At 52.8% G+C, this 18,304-nt stretch overlaps 3 protein-coding genes across 4 annotated transcripts in view; 1 reads left to right on the top strand and 2 right to left on the bottom strand.

Moving 5' to 3' along the window:
• Positions 1–2,030, top strand: part of ERG28 (ergosterol biosynthesis 28 homolog) — a 19,084-nt gene extending 17,054 nt beyond the window's left edge. Inside the window, exon 3 of the mRNA XM_040412368.1 lies at positions 1,801–2,030. Coding sequence (XP_040268302.1) covers positions 1,801–1,889 — 89 coding nt within the window. The 3' untranslated portion in view covers positions 1,890–2,030. The remainder of the gene's footprint in view (positions 1–1,800) is intronic.
• Positions 1,966–18,304, bottom strand: part of FLVCR2 (FLVCR heme transporter 2) — a 26,701-nt gene continuing 10,362 nt past the window's right edge. Inside the window, exons 3-12 of one of the 2 annotated variants that reach the window (XM_040411346.1) lie at positions 16,819–16,960; positions 8,601–8,741; positions 8,460–8,527; positions 8,273–8,376; positions 7,790–7,900; positions 7,582–7,687; positions 3,903–4,014; positions 2,719–2,774; positions 2,285–2,344; positions 1,966–2,120 (exon numbers count right to left, since the gene is read on the bottom strand). In XM_040411346.1, coding sequence (XP_040267280.1) covers positions 2,058–2,120; positions 2,285–2,344; positions 2,719–2,774; positions 3,903–4,014; positions 7,582–7,687; positions 7,790–7,900; positions 8,273–8,376; positions 8,460–8,527; positions 8,601–8,741; positions 16,819–16,960 — 963 coding nt within the window. In that variant the 3' untranslated portion in view covers positions 1,966–2,057. The remainder of the gene's footprint in view (positions 2,121–2,284; positions 2,345–2,718; positions 2,775–3,902; positions 4,015–7,581; positions 7,688–7,789; positions 7,901–8,272; positions 8,377–8,459; positions 8,528–8,600; positions 8,742–16,818; positions 16,961–18,304) is intronic. The other variant, XM_040411347.1, reaches the window with a different exon arrangement.
• The window catches only part of BATF (basic leucine zipper ATF-like transcription factor), a 19,364-nt gene continuing 17,893 nt past the window's right edge, over positions 16,834–18,304 (bottom strand). Inside the window, exon 4 of the mRNA XM_040411348.1 lies at positions 16,834–16,960. The gene's annotated coding sequence lies outside the window, so the exon portion shown is untranslated. The remainder of the gene's footprint in view (positions 16,961–18,304) is intronic.

Below are 18,304 nucleotides of genomic sequence, written 5' to 3'. Positions count from 1 at the left end.
CAACCTGCGGCTCTCCAGCTGTTGCAAAACTACAACTCCCAGCATGCAAAGACTGCCTACAGCCATCAGCAGGGCATGATGGGAATTGTGGTTTTACAACATCAGGAGAGCCGCAGGTTGGCCATGCCTGCATTAAGGTGACAGGCACGGTGCAGGGTTATTCTGCTGGGGCATGCACTGTATGGGCAACACATGGCGTTCTATGAAGCTAGGAACTCTCTTCAGGGTGCAGGGGTTTCCTTCTCCTTCTACACAGGTCACCACTTCCATCCACTCAGTGGTGACGGGAGAAGGGAGCTCGGCCTGAGAACCGCGGGCAGGTACAGCCCGTGACCACTGCCACCGAGGACCAGAAGCAGAGGAGACGGGAGCTCGGCCCAAGAACCGCCACTGTGGGCATGTACAGCCCGTGACTACTGCCACCAAGGACCAGAAGTAGAGGAGAAGGGAGCTCGGCCCGAGAACCACCACGGCGGGCAGGTACAGCCCGTGACCACTGCCACCGAGGACCAGAAGTAGAGGAGAAGGGAGCTCGGCCCAAGAACCGCCACTGTGGGCATGTACAGCCCGTGACCACTGCCACCGAGGACCAGAAGCAGAGGAGAAGGGAGCTCGGCCCGAGAACTGCCGCCGCGGGCAGGTACAGCCCGTGACCACTGCCACCGAGGACCAGAAGCAGAGAAGGGAGCTCGGCCCGAGAACCGCCACCAGGTACAGCCCGTGACCACTGCCACCGAGGACCAGAAGCAGAGAAGGGAGCTCGGCCCGAGAACCGCCACTGCGGGCAGGTACAGCCCGTGACCACTGCCACCAAGGACCAGAAGCAGAGAAGGGAGCTCGGCCCGAGAACCACCACGGCGGGCAGGTACAGCCCGTGACCACTGCCACCGAGGACCAGAAGCAGAGGAGACGGGAGCTCGGCCCAAGAACCGCCACTGTGGGCATGTACAGCCCGTGACTACTGCCACCAAGGACCAGAAGTAGAGGAGAAGGGAGCTCGGCCCGAGAACCACCACGGCGGGCAGGTACAGCCCGTGACCACTGCCACCGAGGACCAGAAGCAGAGGAGAAGGGAGCTCGGCCCGAGAACTGCCGCCGCGGGCAGGTACAGCCCGTGACCACTGCCACTGAGGACCAGAAGCAGAGAAGGGAGCTCGGCCCGAGAACCGCCACCAGGTACAGCCCGTGACCACTGCCACCGAGGACCAGAAGCAGAGAAGGGAGCTCGGCCCGAGAACCGCCACCGCGGGCAGGTACAGCCCGTGACCACTGCCACCAAGGACCAGAAGCAGAGAATAGAGCTCGGCCCGAGAACCGCCTGGCCATATGAATAGCATTGCCCTGCCCCCTCTCCTGCCAGGTCTGATCCCGGAGCATCTATTCTCATGGCTCCATGTTGTGCCATTCTTCCGTTATTCCTACTAGAAGTTATGAATTGCTTGCAGTAAAGGGTGATGGGTGTTACCAGTTGGGGGGGGGGGGGGTCCCTGCGGCGACACACCAGTAGTGTAGTACTGCAGTTTAAGCCAAAGCAAGAGGTGGGTTTGAAGGGAGTGCGGAATATGAAGGCCGTCTCCTTCCTGCTGGATCCACTTCTGGTTTTGGCTCGAAGGCAGGACTGCAAACCTGGTGAGGTCGGGTCTAGTAGATGGCACTAACCGGATCTCTGCTGCCACCAGCTGGGAAACTACAACTCCTATTCTGTGGCTGTCTAAACATGCTGGGAGTCTCCCCAATCACTGAAAAGTGCTTGTTGTCTGTACAGGATATTTCTATGACAGCTTCTCCCCTCCCCCGCAGGCTTCTCCATTCTCGGCATGCTCATCGGCTTCCAGTTTCTAGAGGTTCAGGCTGAGCCGCCATCCTCCAGCACCAAGAAGAGGAACTGATTGTGGGCAGGACCGTGACCTTTCACCTCTGATGCCAAAAGTGCCCAGGGCCCCTGAAGGAACATTGCACAACACATTTCTTCCACAACGTTTATTGTTTTAAATAAAAGGGAAGCGATTCCGGTGGGTGATTGTCCGGCGGCCGCTCTTTGGTTCTTAGGCGATCTTTTATTCTTGGTTTAGTTGAGGAGCTGGGAACTCCTGCGCGTCTGTGGGACACAGTCCAGGCCCCTGTGCAGACACAGAAGACAGCGGTCACGATGGGCCGTGGTGGCCGACTCTCCACACCACAAGCTATTGTTAGTAATGCATGGCAGCAGGTTAGTCACAGTGGCAGCCGTAATAAGCCCCACAGGGTCTCCAGCACCAACCCACGTGCAAAGCAAGTTACTTACCTGTGGCCGACGAGCCACAGAGCCATATAGGACGTCCACATTATGGCATGACACCAGTGGCTGCAACAACATTGGCTGTCACCAGAGAGCACGCTACCCCCTTCAGCAGCTACATACCTTGGCCCTGCAGCATTAGGGGTAATGGGGGTTATAAGGTGAAGCTTGCACATGGAGCCAGCCACGTGACCCACGCAGGCAGCCGCTCCTGCGTCACCACCTCTAGGGACAGCCACGTGACCATTCCTGTGTACTCTGGCCATGGAGGGACATTGGACCTTATTATCTTATCTCTACAGTTCTCAACCCCCAGCCCGATATCTGTGCCCAGTAATTCCACAACACACGCCAGGCCCACAGCGCCCACCCAGCTGTCATTAGACTATTGCACTTGGACATTGACCACTGTGGCCTATGCCTGAATAGAAGGTACTTACCGCCTGTGCCAGCTCCTGATTTGCCCTCTGCCTGCGCAGGTCTGACTTGATGAAGGCTGCCGAGAAGGAAAAGCAGAGATGAAGCTTATGTCAGTCCTGGGGGGCGCTGCCGTTTATCTCCTGTCATACATCAGTCCGCCAGCCCTGCCGAAAGCTCAGCCCCTAATGTGTACAGGCACCATTCCTATTATGGAAAACCCCTTTAACCCAGTCAGCTGGATATCACGGCCGGCACCCACAATACAGAGTGGGGTGGGGGGGTGAAATCAAAAACATTAAGAAAATAACATATTAAAATCATAAATTGGAATAAAGTAAAAAACTTAAAATTCTAGACTCCAGAATGTCTGGTCTGAGGGATACCGCAGGTGATCGAAAATTTACATGAACCCCAAAAGTTATGGGAGTCGGACTCTTATTAGAGGTTTTTAACTTTTAGAAAGTAATAAAACATAGTGATTGCCATAATCGCATGAAGCCCCCTCTCTCTCCTCAGACTGGAGGCTGCCCCTCTCTCCCCCTCAGTTTGACTGCTGCTCCCTCTCCCCTCAGATTGACGGCTGCTCCCCCTCCCTTCAGATTGGCGGCTGCTCCCTCTCCCCTCAGATTGGTGGCTGCTCCATCTCCCCCCCTCCCTTCAGATTGGAGGCTGCTCCCCCTCTCTCCTCCCCTCAGATTGGCGGCTGCTCCCCCTACCTCCTCCCCTCAGATAAGCAGCTGCTCCCTCTCCCCCCTCCCCTCAGATTGGTGGCTGCTCTCTCCCCCCCCCCCCTCAGACTGACGGCTGCTCCCTCTCCCCCCTCCCCTCAGATTGGCGGCGGCTGCTCCCCCCCCCCTCAGAATGCTCCCGCGCCCCTCCCTCCCCTCAGATTGGCGGCTGCTCCCCCTCCCTCAGATAAGCAGCTGCTCTCTCTCCCCCCCTCCCCTCAGATTGGTGGCTGCTCTCTCTCCCCCCCTCCCCTCAGATTGGTGGCTGCTCTCTCTCCCCCCCTCCCCTCAGATTGGTGGCTGCTCTCTCTCCCCCCCTCCCCTCAGATTGGCGGCTGCTCCCTCTCCCCCCCCCCCCCCCAGATTGGCGGCTCCTCCCCTCAGACAGATTATTAAGCCTCCAGATGACGGTGCGACACATGTCAGGGGAGTCGCTCTGTTTCCCGTCATCAGGGCCCCTCATATACAGGACGTACCAGTGATGATGGCACCAACCAGCAGGAAGCAGCACAGGAAGATGTTACCCGGCTTCACCCCAAACTTCTCCAGGATCTGCCCCTGAGCAGTGGTGAAAATGAGTCCAAACACCTGAGGAGAGAGAAGAGACGTCTCAGGCCAGGGGTTGGGGCAAGTGAGACCCTATTTCTCCCTCCCCCCACCACGTCCCCCTGACCACGTCACACAGCGAGGGGTCACGTTGTAAAGTAACTGCCTGTGATAAATACAAGTCACACGTGGAAAGCAAAGACTGTCACCTATCCCCGAAAGGGGCGAGGTGACTCCGCCCACTGTGCCAAAGCACAGGAACTACCCCCCGAGGGGGCATCAGAACCTGAGACCTGCAGAACATTGTTCCCTCCTGACAGATGCACAGTGATATATCCTGCAGATTATTACACCACTGACCTCTAGAGATCTGCAGAACATCGTTCTGTCCTCTACCCCCTGCAGATTATTACCCCTGGCCTCGCTGGTCTATGTTGGCGGCTCAGATTAGCGCACTCTGCAGGGGGATAAAGGTCGAGGTCTGATTGTTGGCCGGACTCTGGGGAATGTCTGATATGCCTAATCTTTAACCCTTCCTCTGCCAGTCACAGCCAGCTCTTGCTGTATCACCTCCTACCAGATGCAGCTTCGTACAGCGGAGTGTGGAGGAGCCGTATAGCGCCGTATCAGTCTAAAGTTTATCAAAATGGATGATTTCAATCAAGGCGATTAGCTGTTGGGATAAAATTAACAATTGTTTTAGCCGAGAGACGACCATTACTGTCTGAAGAGACATCGCCGCGTTTACCCCTCCGCGGGTGTCACAGAACATGTACGCCCAGTACGGAGAAAAATAAGTGTGTGCGATCCTTCACCAGGTGATTGTTCATCCATCTTCTACTTAATGAGTATGGCTGCCTTAAGGCTTACCGGCCCTTTAAGTATTACACAATGTTCCCGAATTACTTTACTGAGCTCAGTGCTGACAGCAGAAATCATGCCATATACAGCCAGGTCCATAAATATTGGGACACGGACACAATTCTAACATTTTGGGCTCTATTCACCACCACAATGGATGTGAAATGAAACGGACAAGATGTGCTTTACCTGCAGACTGTCAGCTGTAATCTGAGGGGATTTACATCCAAATCAGGTGAACGGTGCAGGAATTACAGCAGTTTCCAGATGTGCCTCCCACTTGTTAAGGGACCAAAAGTAATGGGACAATTGGCTTCTCAGCTGGTCCATGGCCGGTGTGTGTTATTCCCTCATTATCCCAATTACAAGGAGCAGATACAAGGTCCAGAGGTCATTTCACGTCTGCTATTTGCTGTTAACTCTCAAGATGAGATCCAAAGAGCTGTCACTATCAGTGAAGCCATCATTAGGGTGAAAAAACACAACAAACCCATCAGAGAGATAGCAAAAACATTAGGCGCGGCCAAAATTACTGTTTGGAACATTCTTATAAAGAAGGAACGCAGCGGTGAGCTCAGCAACACCAAAAGACCCGGAAGACCACGGAAAACAACTGTGGTGGATGACCGAAGAATTCTTTCCCTGGTGAAGAAAACCCCCTTCACAACAGTTGGCCAGATCAAGAACACTCTCCAGGAGGTAGGTGTATGTGTGTCAAAGTCAACCATCAGGAGAAGACTTCACCAGAGTGAATACAGAGGGTTCACCACAAGATGTAAACCATTGGTGAGCCTCAAAAACAGGAAGGCCAGATTAGAGTTTGCCAAACGACATCTAAAAAAGCCTTCACAGTTCTGGAACAACATCCTATGGACAGATAAGACCAAGATCTACTTGTACCAGAGTGATGGGAAGAGAAGAGTATGGAGAAGGAAAGGAGCTGCTCATGATCCTAAGCATACCACCTCATCAGTAAAGCATGGTGGTGGTAGTGTCATGGCGTGGGCATGTATGGCTGCCAATGGAGCTGGTTCTCTTGGATTTTTTGATGATGTGACTGCTGACAAAAGCAGCAGGATGAATTCTGAAGAGTTTCGGGCAATATTATCTGCTCCTATTCAGCCAAATGCTTCAGAACTCATTGGACGGTGCTTCACAGCGCAGATGGACAATGACCCAAAGCATACTGAAGTGGAATGTTATGCAATGGCCGAGTCAATCACCGGACCTGAATCCGATTGAGCATTTCACTTGCTGAAGTCAAAACTGAAGGGAAAATGCCCCAAGAACAAGCAGGAGCTGAAGACAGTTGCAGTAGAGGCCTGGCAGAGCATCACCAGGGATGAGACCAGCGTCTGGTGATGTCTATGCTCCAGACTTCAGGCTGTAATTGACTGCACAGGATTTGTAACCAAGTATTAAAAAGTGCGAGTTTGAGTTATTATTATTATTCTGTCCCATTACTTCTGGTCCCTTAACAAGTGGGAGGCACATATGCAAACTGCTGTAATTCCTGCACCGTTCACCTGATTTGGATGTAAATACCCTCAAATTAAAGCTGACAGTCTGCAGGTAAAGCACGTCTTGTCCGTTTCATTTCACATCCATTGTGGTGGTGTATAGAGCCAAACATGTCAGAATTGTGTCCGTGTCCCAATATTTATGGACCTGACTGTACATGAAACCATGACCCACAAGACACCCAACAAAACTCCAGCCTAATCAAGAAGGCAAGACCCCGCCCCAGCTACGACTACACCCTTATCAAGATGGAAGACCCCGCCCCAGCTACGACCACACCCTAATCAAGAAGGCAAGACCCCGCCCCAGCTACGACTACACCCTAATCAAGATGGAAGACCCCGCCCCAGCTACGACCACACCCTAATCAAGAAGGCAAGACCCCGCCCCAGCTACGACCACACCCTAATCAAGAAGGAAGACCCCGCCCCAGCTACGACCACACCCTAATCAAGAAGGCAAGACCCCGCCCCAGCTACGACCACACCCTAATCAAGAAGGCAAGACCCCGCCCCAGCTACGACTACACCCTTATCAAGATGGAAGACCCCGCCCCAGCTACGACCACACCCTAATCAAGAAGGCAAGACCCCGCCCCAGCTACGACCACACCCTAATCAAGAAGGCAAGACCCCGCCCCAGCTACGACCACACCCTTATCAAGAAGGAAGACCCCGCCCCAGCTACGACCACACCCTAATCAAGAAGGCAAGACCCCGCCCCAGCTACGACCACACCCTAATCAAGAAGGCAAGACCCTGCCCCAGCTACACCCTAATCAAGAAGGCAAGACCCCGCCCCAGCTACACCCTAATCAAGAAGGCAAGACCCCGCCCCAGCTACACCCTAATCAAGAAGGCAAGACCCCGCCCCAGCTACACCCTAATCAAGAAGGCAAGACCTAGCCCCAGCTACGACCACACCCTAATCAAGATGGAAGACCCCGCCCCAGCTACCACCACACCCTAATCAAGAAGGGAAGACCTAGCCCCAGCTACGACCACACCCTAATCAAGATGGAAGACCCCGCCCCAGCTACCACCACACCCTAATCAAGAAGGGAAGACCTAGCCCCAGCTACGATCACGTCCTAATAGACTGCATGACCCCACCCCAATTAACAACTCCACCTTAAAAGACTGCAGAGCACCACCCCCATGTATGACCACGACCAAATCCGTACTCCACCCCTATCAAATAATTAGGCCCCATCCACTATCCACATACCTGAGCAGACACATTCAGAAGTCCAGACGATGTTCCCTCTGATTCTGGGTAGGTTAATTCGGCAGCAAATTCAAAGCCCAGAGGAAGATACCCAGTCATAAAAAACCTGCAGGAAGGGTACACAGTCATCTCTGCACCCTGAAACCCCAACATCCACCAGTACATGCCAAATGATGGGTGCACGCCCACCTCTATGAGCTGTACTCACCCCAGACACCCTGCTGTAATGAAGACGACCCAGAGGAACCCAAGATCCAAGGTAAATGTGAAGACCAGCATCCCCAGCAGTGAGAAGATGTAGATGCCCAGAGTGGTCTGCCTGAGAAAGCACACAGTCAGCCCTCAAAATAAGCTCCCCCATCCTCCAAACACTCACTCAGCCCCCCCCTCCCTGCCCACCTTACATTCACACCCCTCCTCACCCTCGCTCAGCCCCCTCCTTCCTGCCCTCGCTCAGCCCCCCCCCTCCTCACCCTCGCTCAGCCCCCTCCTTCCTGCCCTCGCTCAGCCTCTCCTCCCTGCCCTCGCTCAGCCCCCCCCTCCTCGCCCTCGCTCAGCCCCCTCCTTCCTGCCCTCGCTCAGCCCCCCCCCCTCACCCTCGCTCAACCCCCTCCCTCCTCACCCTTGCTCAGCCCCCTCCCAGCCCTCCTCACTTTCGCTCAGCCCCCTCCTCCCCGCCCCTTGAACTCACTTGTAGGTCTTGGTCCTGTCCAGCCAGAAGCCAGTGACTAGCGCTCCACACATTCCCGCCACAGTGATGGTCAGACCAATGCGCCCGGCGTTCACCTCTTCTCCCTGTACAGAAGGACAACAGAGAGGCAGCCAGTGATCGGCAGCTGCTCCGGCGGGGGAAGCCACACTCCACAATGGCCACTTACCGGGTAATGCTCGGTCACCATGCGGTTCAGTAGGGTAGACAGAGAGTAGAAGACTCCAGTGTTCAGACCTGAAATCATGAAGAATAGCAATAATGGGGCCCTGTTACCGCCACACACCTAGGGGCCCGTCCAAAGACTCACCGTATGATACAACCAACAGGATGAAGTTCTTGTTCTTCAGGAGCCGCAGGATGGAAAGTTTGTAGGAATAGTGACCATCGGCCGAGGAGTGCTGCACCGCCTGAGCCAGCGTAGGGGGCAACGGGGGCGCGTCCTGAAAGACTGGACACAGCACACAGATATAGACGCAGAGCTGACAATCCTTCTGGGGTATCCCCCCTCTACTGTGACTAGAGACAATGTATGTCCTAGGGCCAGGAATCCCTCGTGTCCGAAATACAGATCGCAATGCACTGAAACTCTGATGAAAGAAGAGCTCGCTGTCTGGAGGGACCCCAGGGATAATATTTTGCCCCCCCCCCATCCTCAAACTCAGCCCCCCCATCTATAGATATATAATATACTCCCCCCTCCTCAATCAGCCCCCCATCTATAGATATATATCTATAGGAGGGGGGGCAGTATATCATATATTTGCCCTCCTCCTCCTTCTCATACTTTCTCTTCTTCCTTCTGTTTCCCCTTCTCCTAGTTTCTCCTCCTTCTCATAGTTTGCACTCCACCTTTTTAGACTTTCCCCTCCTCCTTCTCCTCAGTTTCCCCTCCTCCTCCTTCTCAGTTTCCCCTCCTCTTCCTTCTCAGTTTCCCCTCCTCCTTCTCCTCAGTTTCCCCTCCTCCTCCTCCTCAGTTTCCCCTCCTCCTCCTCCTCAGTTTCCCCTCCTCCTCCTCCTCAGTTTCCCCTCCTCCTCCTCCTCAGTTTCCCCTCCTCTTCCTCCTCAGTTTCCCCTCCTCCTCCTCCTTCTCAGTTTCCCCCTCCTCCTTCTCAGTTTCCCCTCCTCCTTCTCAGTTTCCCCTCCTCCTCAGTTTCCCCTCCTCCTCCTCCTCAGTTTCCCCTCCTCCTCCTCCTCAGTTTCCCCTCCTCCTTCTCAGTTTCCCCTCCTCCTTCCCCTCCTCAGTTTCCCCTCCTCCTCCGTTTCCCCTCCTCCTTCTCCTCCTCAGTTTCCCCTCCTCCTTCTCCTCCTCAGTTTCCCCTCCTCCTTCTCCTCCTCAGTTTCCCCTCCTCCTTCCCCTCCTCAGTTTCCCCTCCTCCTTCCCCTCCTCAGTTTCCCCTCCTCAGTTTCCCCTCCTCCTCCTCCTCCTCAGTTTCCCCTCCTCCTTCTCAGTTTCCCCTCCTCCTTCTCAGTTTCCCCTCCTCCTTCCCCTCCTCAGTTTCCCCTCCTCCTTCTCCTCCTCAGTTTCCCCTCCTCAGTTTCCCCTCCTCCTTCTCCTCCTCAGTTTCCCCTCCTCCTTCTCCTCCTCAGTTTCCCCTCCTCCTTCTCCTCCTCAGTTTCCCCTCCTCCTTCTCAGTTTCCCCTCCTCCTTCCCCTCCTCAGTTTCCCCTCCTCAGTTTCCCCTCCTCCTTCTCAGTTTCCCCTCCTCCTTCTCAGTTTCCCCTCCTCAGTTTCCCCTCCTCCTTCTCCTCCTCAGTTTCCCCTCCTCCTTCTCAGTTTCCCCTCCTCCTTCTCAGTTTCCCCTCCTCCTTCTCAGTTTCCCCTCCTCCTTCTCAGTTTCCCCTCCTCCTTCTCAGTTTCCCCTCCTCCTTCTCAGTTTCCCCTCCTCAGTTTCCCCTCCTCAGTTTCCCCTCCTCAGTTTCCCCTCCTCCTTCTCCTCCTCAGTTTCCCCTCCTCCCCCTCATAGTTTCCTCTTTTCTTTCTTATACAGTGAAATAAAATCAGAGTTTTAATGAATTCCGATTTGTAGTTCAATGGGGCACAAGGGATTTCTAACAATAGGGCATACCTTATTCAGAGCTGCATCACTACTGCCTCCAGGTCTATATTCCAGTACTCAGCCCAACGCATCTTTTTAGGCCAAACCTAAGATATGACTATGAACCCTAAGCGACTCCACTGCAAACACACAGAGCAGCCGAGCATGCATGTGTCTAGGGCTCATGCACACAATTTTTCCCTTCACCCATGACAGCACCATAGAGATGGATCTGCCCCACAGTTTGACAGGAAGCCCCAGAACGCCCACTTTCCCCTTCAGTGTGGTTTCCTGTCCTCTGGACAGAGGAGCCGGGGACATGCCGCCCCCGGGCAGTGAAACAAGGAGCACAGAGAAACAGGGCCTGGCTCAGCGCCTTTGATTTTAGGTTTGTTTGTTTGGTGGGTTGAATATCCTTTGCATCTATACCTGCTTGTTTGAAAGTGTCCGTGCCCGTCGGGCTGCCTGCCACCCGGTCCGTGCCCGTCGGGCTGCCTGCCTCCCGGTCCGTGCCCGTCGGGCTGCCTGCCTCCCGGTCCGTGCCCGTCGGGCTGCCTGCCTCCCGGTCCGTGCCCGTCGGGCTGCCTGCCTCCCGGTCCGTGCCCGACGGGCTGCCTGCCTCCCGGTCCGTGCCCGTCGGGCTGCCTGCCTCCCGGTCCGTGCCCGTCGGGCTGCCTGCCTCCCGGTCCGTGCCCGTCGGGCTGCCTGCCTCCCGGTCCGTGCCCGTCGGGCTGCCTGCCTCCCGGTCCGTGCCCGTCGGGCTGCCTGCCTCCCGGTCCGTGCCCGTCGGGCTGCCTGCCTCCAGGTCCGTGCCCGTCGGGCTGCCTGCCTCTGAGCTTGGGTGGGGTGATTAATTTCATGGCCTCTGTACTGGTGGAGCCAATTACTTCCATGTTTATTCTTACTGGGATGACTGCTCCGGCAGCTCTGCATTGTAGCCGTCTGCTGCTGGGCTTTTGTAGTGCAGTTGTGTTTGTCTGCCCTGTGCCCTGACTTGTGCGGCCATGTCCGGATGGCCGGCGGCTGTGTCTGATAGGATTATTTTTATAAGCACTTGATGAGGAACCACGTGGGATTTATTTTATAAGATTACGCCTGGTTTATAGTCTAATGTCAGTTGCTGGAATTTAGGCTGTTTCTTGATCGGACTTCTTGTTAGCCTTCGGTTCCCTCTATTACTTCTGGCTGTTCTTAGCGTGGAATACTTCTCAAGCGCTGTCCCTCCCGAGGGGTGTTTTATTCCTCTGCTGTTCAGTCTCGCTATGGTGCTGTCATGGGTGAAGGGAAAATGATAATTACACTTATCGGTAATATGATTTTCCAGAACCCATGACAGCACCCTCTGATTCCATCCCTGATGCTTAGAAAAAGGAAGAAAGAAGAAGTTCTAAGAATTCCATCAGTGCGGCTCCTACAGATCTGCTCTGGAATCAACACTGAAGGAGGACGTGGGCGTTCCCTTATCAAATGCTCTGGGGCTTCCTGTCCAACTGCAGGGGCGGATCCATCTCTCTATGGTGTTGTCATGGGTTCTGGAAAGTCAAATTACCAGTGAGTGCAATGACTTATTATTGTCCGCATTACAGAAAAGGACAGGACTGTTCTAATAGGAGCCAGCTGTACCATTTCCCAAAATGTGGAACGCACACGTGTTGGGCGGATCCACAAATAGTGGACTGGAAAACAACAGCAATCGTGTGCATGAGCCCTAATGGAAAAAGGCAACGGCCAGAAAACTACGGCGCTCATGCCCCCCGAGAAAGAGGATGGAAGTAAATATTCAGGGAGCCACAAGCGTCGTCCTCCCCCAAATATCTACTACTCCTGTACCGTCCTCACACACACTCCTCTACACTACACCTCCTGTATCTACTATTCCTGTACTGTCCTCACACACACTCCTCTACACTACACCTCCTCCTGTATCTACTATTCCTGTACCGTCCTCACACACACTCCTCTACACTACACCTCCTGTATCTACTATTCCTGTACTGTCCTCACACACACTCCTCTACACTACACCTCCTCCTGTATCTACTATTCCTGTACCGTCCTCACACACACTCCTCTACACTACACCTCCTCCTGTATCTACTATTCCTGTACCGTCCTCACACACACTCCTCTACACTACACCTCCTGTATCTACTATTCCTGTACCGTCCTCACACACACTCCTCTACACTACACCTCCTCCTGTATCTACTATTCCTGTACCGTCCTCACACACACTCCTCTACACTACACCTCCTCCTGTATCTACTATTCCTGTACTGTCCTCACACACACTCCTCTACACTACACCTCCTGTATCTACTATTCCTGTACCGTCCTCACACACACTCCTCTACACTACACCTCCTCCTGTATCTGCTATTCCTGTACCGTCCTCACACACACTCCTCTACACTACACCTCCTCCTGTATCTACTATTCCTGTACCGTCCTCACACACACTCCTCTACACTACACCTCCTGTATCTACTATTCCTGTACCGTCCTCACACACACTCCTCTACACTACACCTCCTCCTGTATCTACTATTCCTGTACCGTCCTCACACACACTCCTCTACACTACACCTCCCCCTGTATCTACTATTCCTGTACCGTCCTCACACACACTCCTCTACACTACACCTCCTCCTGTATCTACTATTCCTGTACCGTCCTCACACACACTCCTCTACACTACACCTCCTGTATCTACTATTCCTGTACCGTCCTCACACACACTCCTCTACACTACACCTCCTCCTGTATCTACTATTCCTGTACCGTCCTCACACACACTCCTCTACACTACACCTCCTGTATCTACTATTCCTGTACTGTCCTCACACACACTCCTCTACACTACACCTCCTGTATCTACTATTCCTGTACTGTCCTCACACACACTCCTCTACACTACACCTCCTCCTGTATCTACTATTCCTGTACCGTCCTCACACACACTCCTCTACACTACACCTCCTCCTGTATCTACTATTCCTGTACCGTCCTCACACACACTCCTCTACACTACACCTCCTGTATCTACTACTCCTGTACCGTCCTCACACACACTCCTCTACACTACACCTCCTGTATCTACTATTCCTGTACTGTCCTCACACACACTCCTCTACACTACACCTCCTCCTGTATCTACTATTCCTGTACCGTCCTCACACACACTCCTCTACACTACACCTCCTCCTGTATCTACTATTCCTGTACTGTCCTCACACACACTCCTCTACACTACACCTCCTCCTGTATCTACTATTCCTGTACCGTCCTCACACACACTCCTCTACACTACACCTCCTGTATCTACTACTCCTGTACCGTCCTCACACACACTCCTCTACACTACACCTCCTGTATCTACTATTCCTGTACTGTCCTCACACACACTCCTCTACACTACACCTCCTGTATCTACTATTCCTGTACCGTCCTCTCACACACTCCTCTACACTACACCTCCTCCTGTATCTACTATTCCTGTACCGTCCTCACACACACTCCTCTACACTACACCTCCTCCTGTATCTACTATTCCTGTACCGTCCTCACACACACTCCTCTACACTACACCTCCTCCTGTATCTACTATTCCTGTACTGTCCTCACACACACTCCTCTACACTACACCTCCTCCTGTATCTACTATTCCTGTACTGTCCTCACACACACTCCTCTACACTACACCTCCTGTATCTACTATTCCTGTACCGTCCTCACACACACTCCTCTACACTACACCTCCTCCTGTATCTACTATTCCTGTACTGTCCTCACACACACTCCTCTACACTACACCTCCTGTATCTACTATTCCTGTACCGTCCTCACACACACTCCTCTACACTACACCTCCTCCTGTATCTACTATTCCTGTACCGTCCTCACACACACTCCTCTACACTACACCTCCTCCTGTATCTACTATTCCTGTACTGTCCTCACACACACTCCTCTACACTACACCTCCTGTATCTACTATTCCTGTACTGTCCTCACACACACTCCTCTACACTACACCTCCTGTATCTACTATTCCTGTACCGTCCTCACACACACTCCTCTACACTACACCTCCTCCTGTATCTACTATTCCTGTACTGTCCTCACACACACTCCTCTACACTACACCTCCTCCTGTATCTACTATTCCTGTACTGTCCTCACACACACTCCTCTACACTACACCTCCTCCTGTATCTACTATTCCTGTACCGTCCTCACACACTCCTCTACACTACACCTCCTGTATCTACTATTCCTGTACCGTCCTCACACACACTCCTCTACACTACACCTCCTCCTGTATCTACTATTCCTGTACCGTCCTCACACACACTCCTCTACACTACACCTCCTCCTGTATCTACTATTCCTGTACCGTCCTCACACACACTCCTCTACACTACACCTCCTCCTGTATCTACTATTCCTGTACCGTCCTCACACACACTCCTCTACACTACACCTCCTGTATCTACTATTCCTGTACCGTCCTCACACACACTCCTCTACACTACACCTCCTCCTGTATCTACTATTCCTGTACCGTCCTCACACACACTCCTCTACACTACACCTCCTCCTGTATCTACTATTCCTGTACCGTCCTCACACACACTCCTCTACACTACACCTCCTGTATCTACTATTCCTGTACCGTCCTCACACACACTCCTCTACACTACACCTCCTCCTGTATCTACTATTCCTGTACTGTCCTCACACACACTCCTCTACACTACACCTCCTCCTGTATCTACTATTCCTGTACTGTCCTCACACACACTCCTCTACACTACACCTCCTCCTGTATCTACTATTCCTGTACCGTCCTCACACACACTCCTCTACACTACACCGCCTCCTGTATCTACTATTCCTGTACCGTCCTCACACACACTCCTCTACACTACACCTCCTCCTGTATCTACTATTCCTGTACCGTCCTCACACACACTCCTCTACACTACACCACCTCCTGTATCTACTATTCCTGTACCGTCCTCACACACACTCCTCTACACTACACCTCCTCCTGTATCTACTATTCCTGTACCGTCCTCACACACACTCCTCTACACTACACCTCCTGTATCTACTATTCCTGTACCGTCCTCACACACACTCCTCTACACTACACCTCCTCCTGTATCTACTACTCCTGTACCGTCCTCACACACACTCCTCTACACTACACCTCCTGTATCTACTATTCCTGTACCGTCCTCACACACACTCCTCTACACTACACCTCCTCCTGTATCTACTATTCCTGTACCGTCCTCACACACACTCCTCTACACTACACCTCCTCCTGTATCTACTATTCCTGTACCGTCCTCACACACACTCCTCTACACTACACCTCCTGTATCTACTATTCCTGTACCGTCCTCACACACACTCCTCTACACTACACCTCCTCCTGTATCTACTATTCCTGTACCGTCCTCACACACACTCCTCTACACTACACCTCCTCCTGTATCTACTATTCCTGTACCGTCCTCACACACACTCCTCTACACTACACCTCCTGTATCTACTATTCCTGTACTGTCCTCACACACACTCCTCTACACTACACCTCCTCCTGTATCTACTATTCCTGTACCGTCCTCACACACACTCCTCTACACTACACCTCCTCCTGTATCTACTATTCCTGTACCGTCCTCACACACACTCCTCTACACTACACCTCCTGTATCTACTATTCCTGTACCGTCCTCACACACACTCCTCTACACTACACCTCCTGTATCTACTATTCCTGTACCGTCCTCACACACACTCCTCTACACTACACCTCCTGTATCTACTATTCCTGTACCGTCCTCACACACACTCCTCTACACTACACCTCCTCCTGTATCTACTATTCCTGTACCGTCCTCACACACACTCCTCTACACTACACCTCCTCCTGTATCTACTATTCCTGTACCGTCCTCACACACACTCCTCTACACTACACCTCCTCCTGTATCTACTATTCCTGTACCGTCCTCACACACACTCCTCTACACTACACCTCCTCCTGTATCTACTATTCCTGTACTGTCCTCACACACACTCCTCTACACTACACCATCTCCTGTATCTACTATTCCTGTACCGTCCTCACACACACTCCTCTACACTACACCATCTCCTGTATCTACTATTCCTGTACCGTCCTCACACACACTCCTCTACACTACACCTCCTCCTGTATCTACTATTCCTGTACCGTCCTCACACACACTCCTCTACACTACACCTCCTGTATCTACTATTCCTGTACCGTCCTCACACACACTCCTCTACACTACACCTCCTCCTGTATCTACTATTCCTGTACCGTCCTCACACACACTCCTCTACACTACACCTCCTCCTGTATCTACTATTCCTGTACCGTCCTCACACACACTCCTCTACACTACACCTCCTCCTGTATCTACTAGTCCTGTACTTGGATGATGCGCACCAAATATTACCAGGGCGAAGAGCAGGGTTGCGGCGATGGCGGTCCCGTAGAACATGATGCTGATGTGGTAGGAGAGCTGCTGCTTGTCTTCTATATTAGGAACCAGGACCGGAGGTAAAAGGAAACCCACCGCCACGCCAAGCTAAGGAGAGAGGAGTCAGTGCGGTTATATCTGCGCTAGACAAACAAAGCACACCTCTGCCAAGTATAAAGGAAGAGATTTGGGAAGGTGCAGCATGGTGGAAATCAACATGTAACAAGTGTAACGGAAGAAAGGCACAGACATGAACTGATAACAGGATGGCGGGTCAGCTTTCTGTGTAAGTGTGTATACAGGGACGGGGCTGGAGTCAGAAGGAGAAGAGATAGAAAGTATAAATGACAGGTTTTACTGAATCTTTTCCCACAAAATTATATATAATCTGCTCAGCTCCTCCAGCTCTATAACACGCTGCCTGCAGATTATATATACAGAGAACCTGTCACCGTGTAATCTGCAGGCAGCGTGTTATAGAGCAGGAGGAGCTGAGCAGATTATATATAAAGAGAACCTGTCACCGTGTAATCTGCAGGCAGCGTGTTATAGAGCAGGAGGAGCTGAGCAGATTACATATAAAGAGTTGTTACTGCTCTATAACACGCTGCCTGCAGATTACACGGTGACAGGTTCTCTGTATATTAGGGGTGCACCGAAATTTCGGCGGCCGAAAAAAATCGGCCGAAAATGGGCCTAATCCATTTCGGCCGATATTGGTACATATCGGCAGAAAATATGGGGTTTGGATTCGTTGCTATGCGGGCGGTTTACTTTAAGTCACTGCATCTTTATTTTACCTTACAATCGTGACGCTCCAGTAACAACTCTGCAGGCAGAGCGGAGGGCAGCGTAACGTCACTTACTTGACGCGCCTGCTCCGCCTCCTTCATTCATAAAGTGGGCGGAGCAGGTGCGTCACGTGAGTAAGTGACGTTACGCCGCCCTCCGCTCTGCCTGCAGAGTTGTTACTGGAGCGTCACGATTGTAAGGTAAAATAAAGATGCAGTGAGTGATGCTGTGAGCAGCAGGGCCGGGGCTGTTATGGGTAGGGGGATCTGTGTGGAGAGGGGGATCTGTTATGGAGAGGGGGATCTGTGGGTGGCGCTGTTGTGGAGAGGGGGATCTGTGTGGAGAGGGGGATCTGTTGTGGAGAGGGGGATCTGTGTGGAGAGGGGGATCTGTGTGGAGAGGGGGATCTGTGTGGAGAGGGGGATCTGTGTGGAGAGGGGGATCTGTGTGGAGAGGAGGGATCTGTGTGGAGAGGGGGATCTGTGTGGAGAGGGGGATCTGTGTGGAGAGGGGGATCTGTTATGGAGAGGGGGATCGGTCTATGGCACTGCTATGGGGAAAGGGATCTGTGCACTGTTATGCCCATAACAGTGCACAGATCCCCCTCTCCACACAGATCCCCCTCTCCATAACAGATCCCCCTCTCCATAACAGATCCCC

Source organism: Bufo bufo, chromosome 11 (assembly GCF_905171765.1).
Source record: "Bufo bufo chromosome 11, aBufBuf1.1, whole genome shotgun sequence".
Classification (NCBI taxonomy): domain Eukaryota; kingdom Metazoa; phylum Chordata; class Amphibia; order Anura; family Bufonidae; genus Bufo; species Bufo bufo.
Note: the sequence above shows the minus strand (reverse complement) of the source record. Positions and strands in the feature narration are given on the sequence as shown.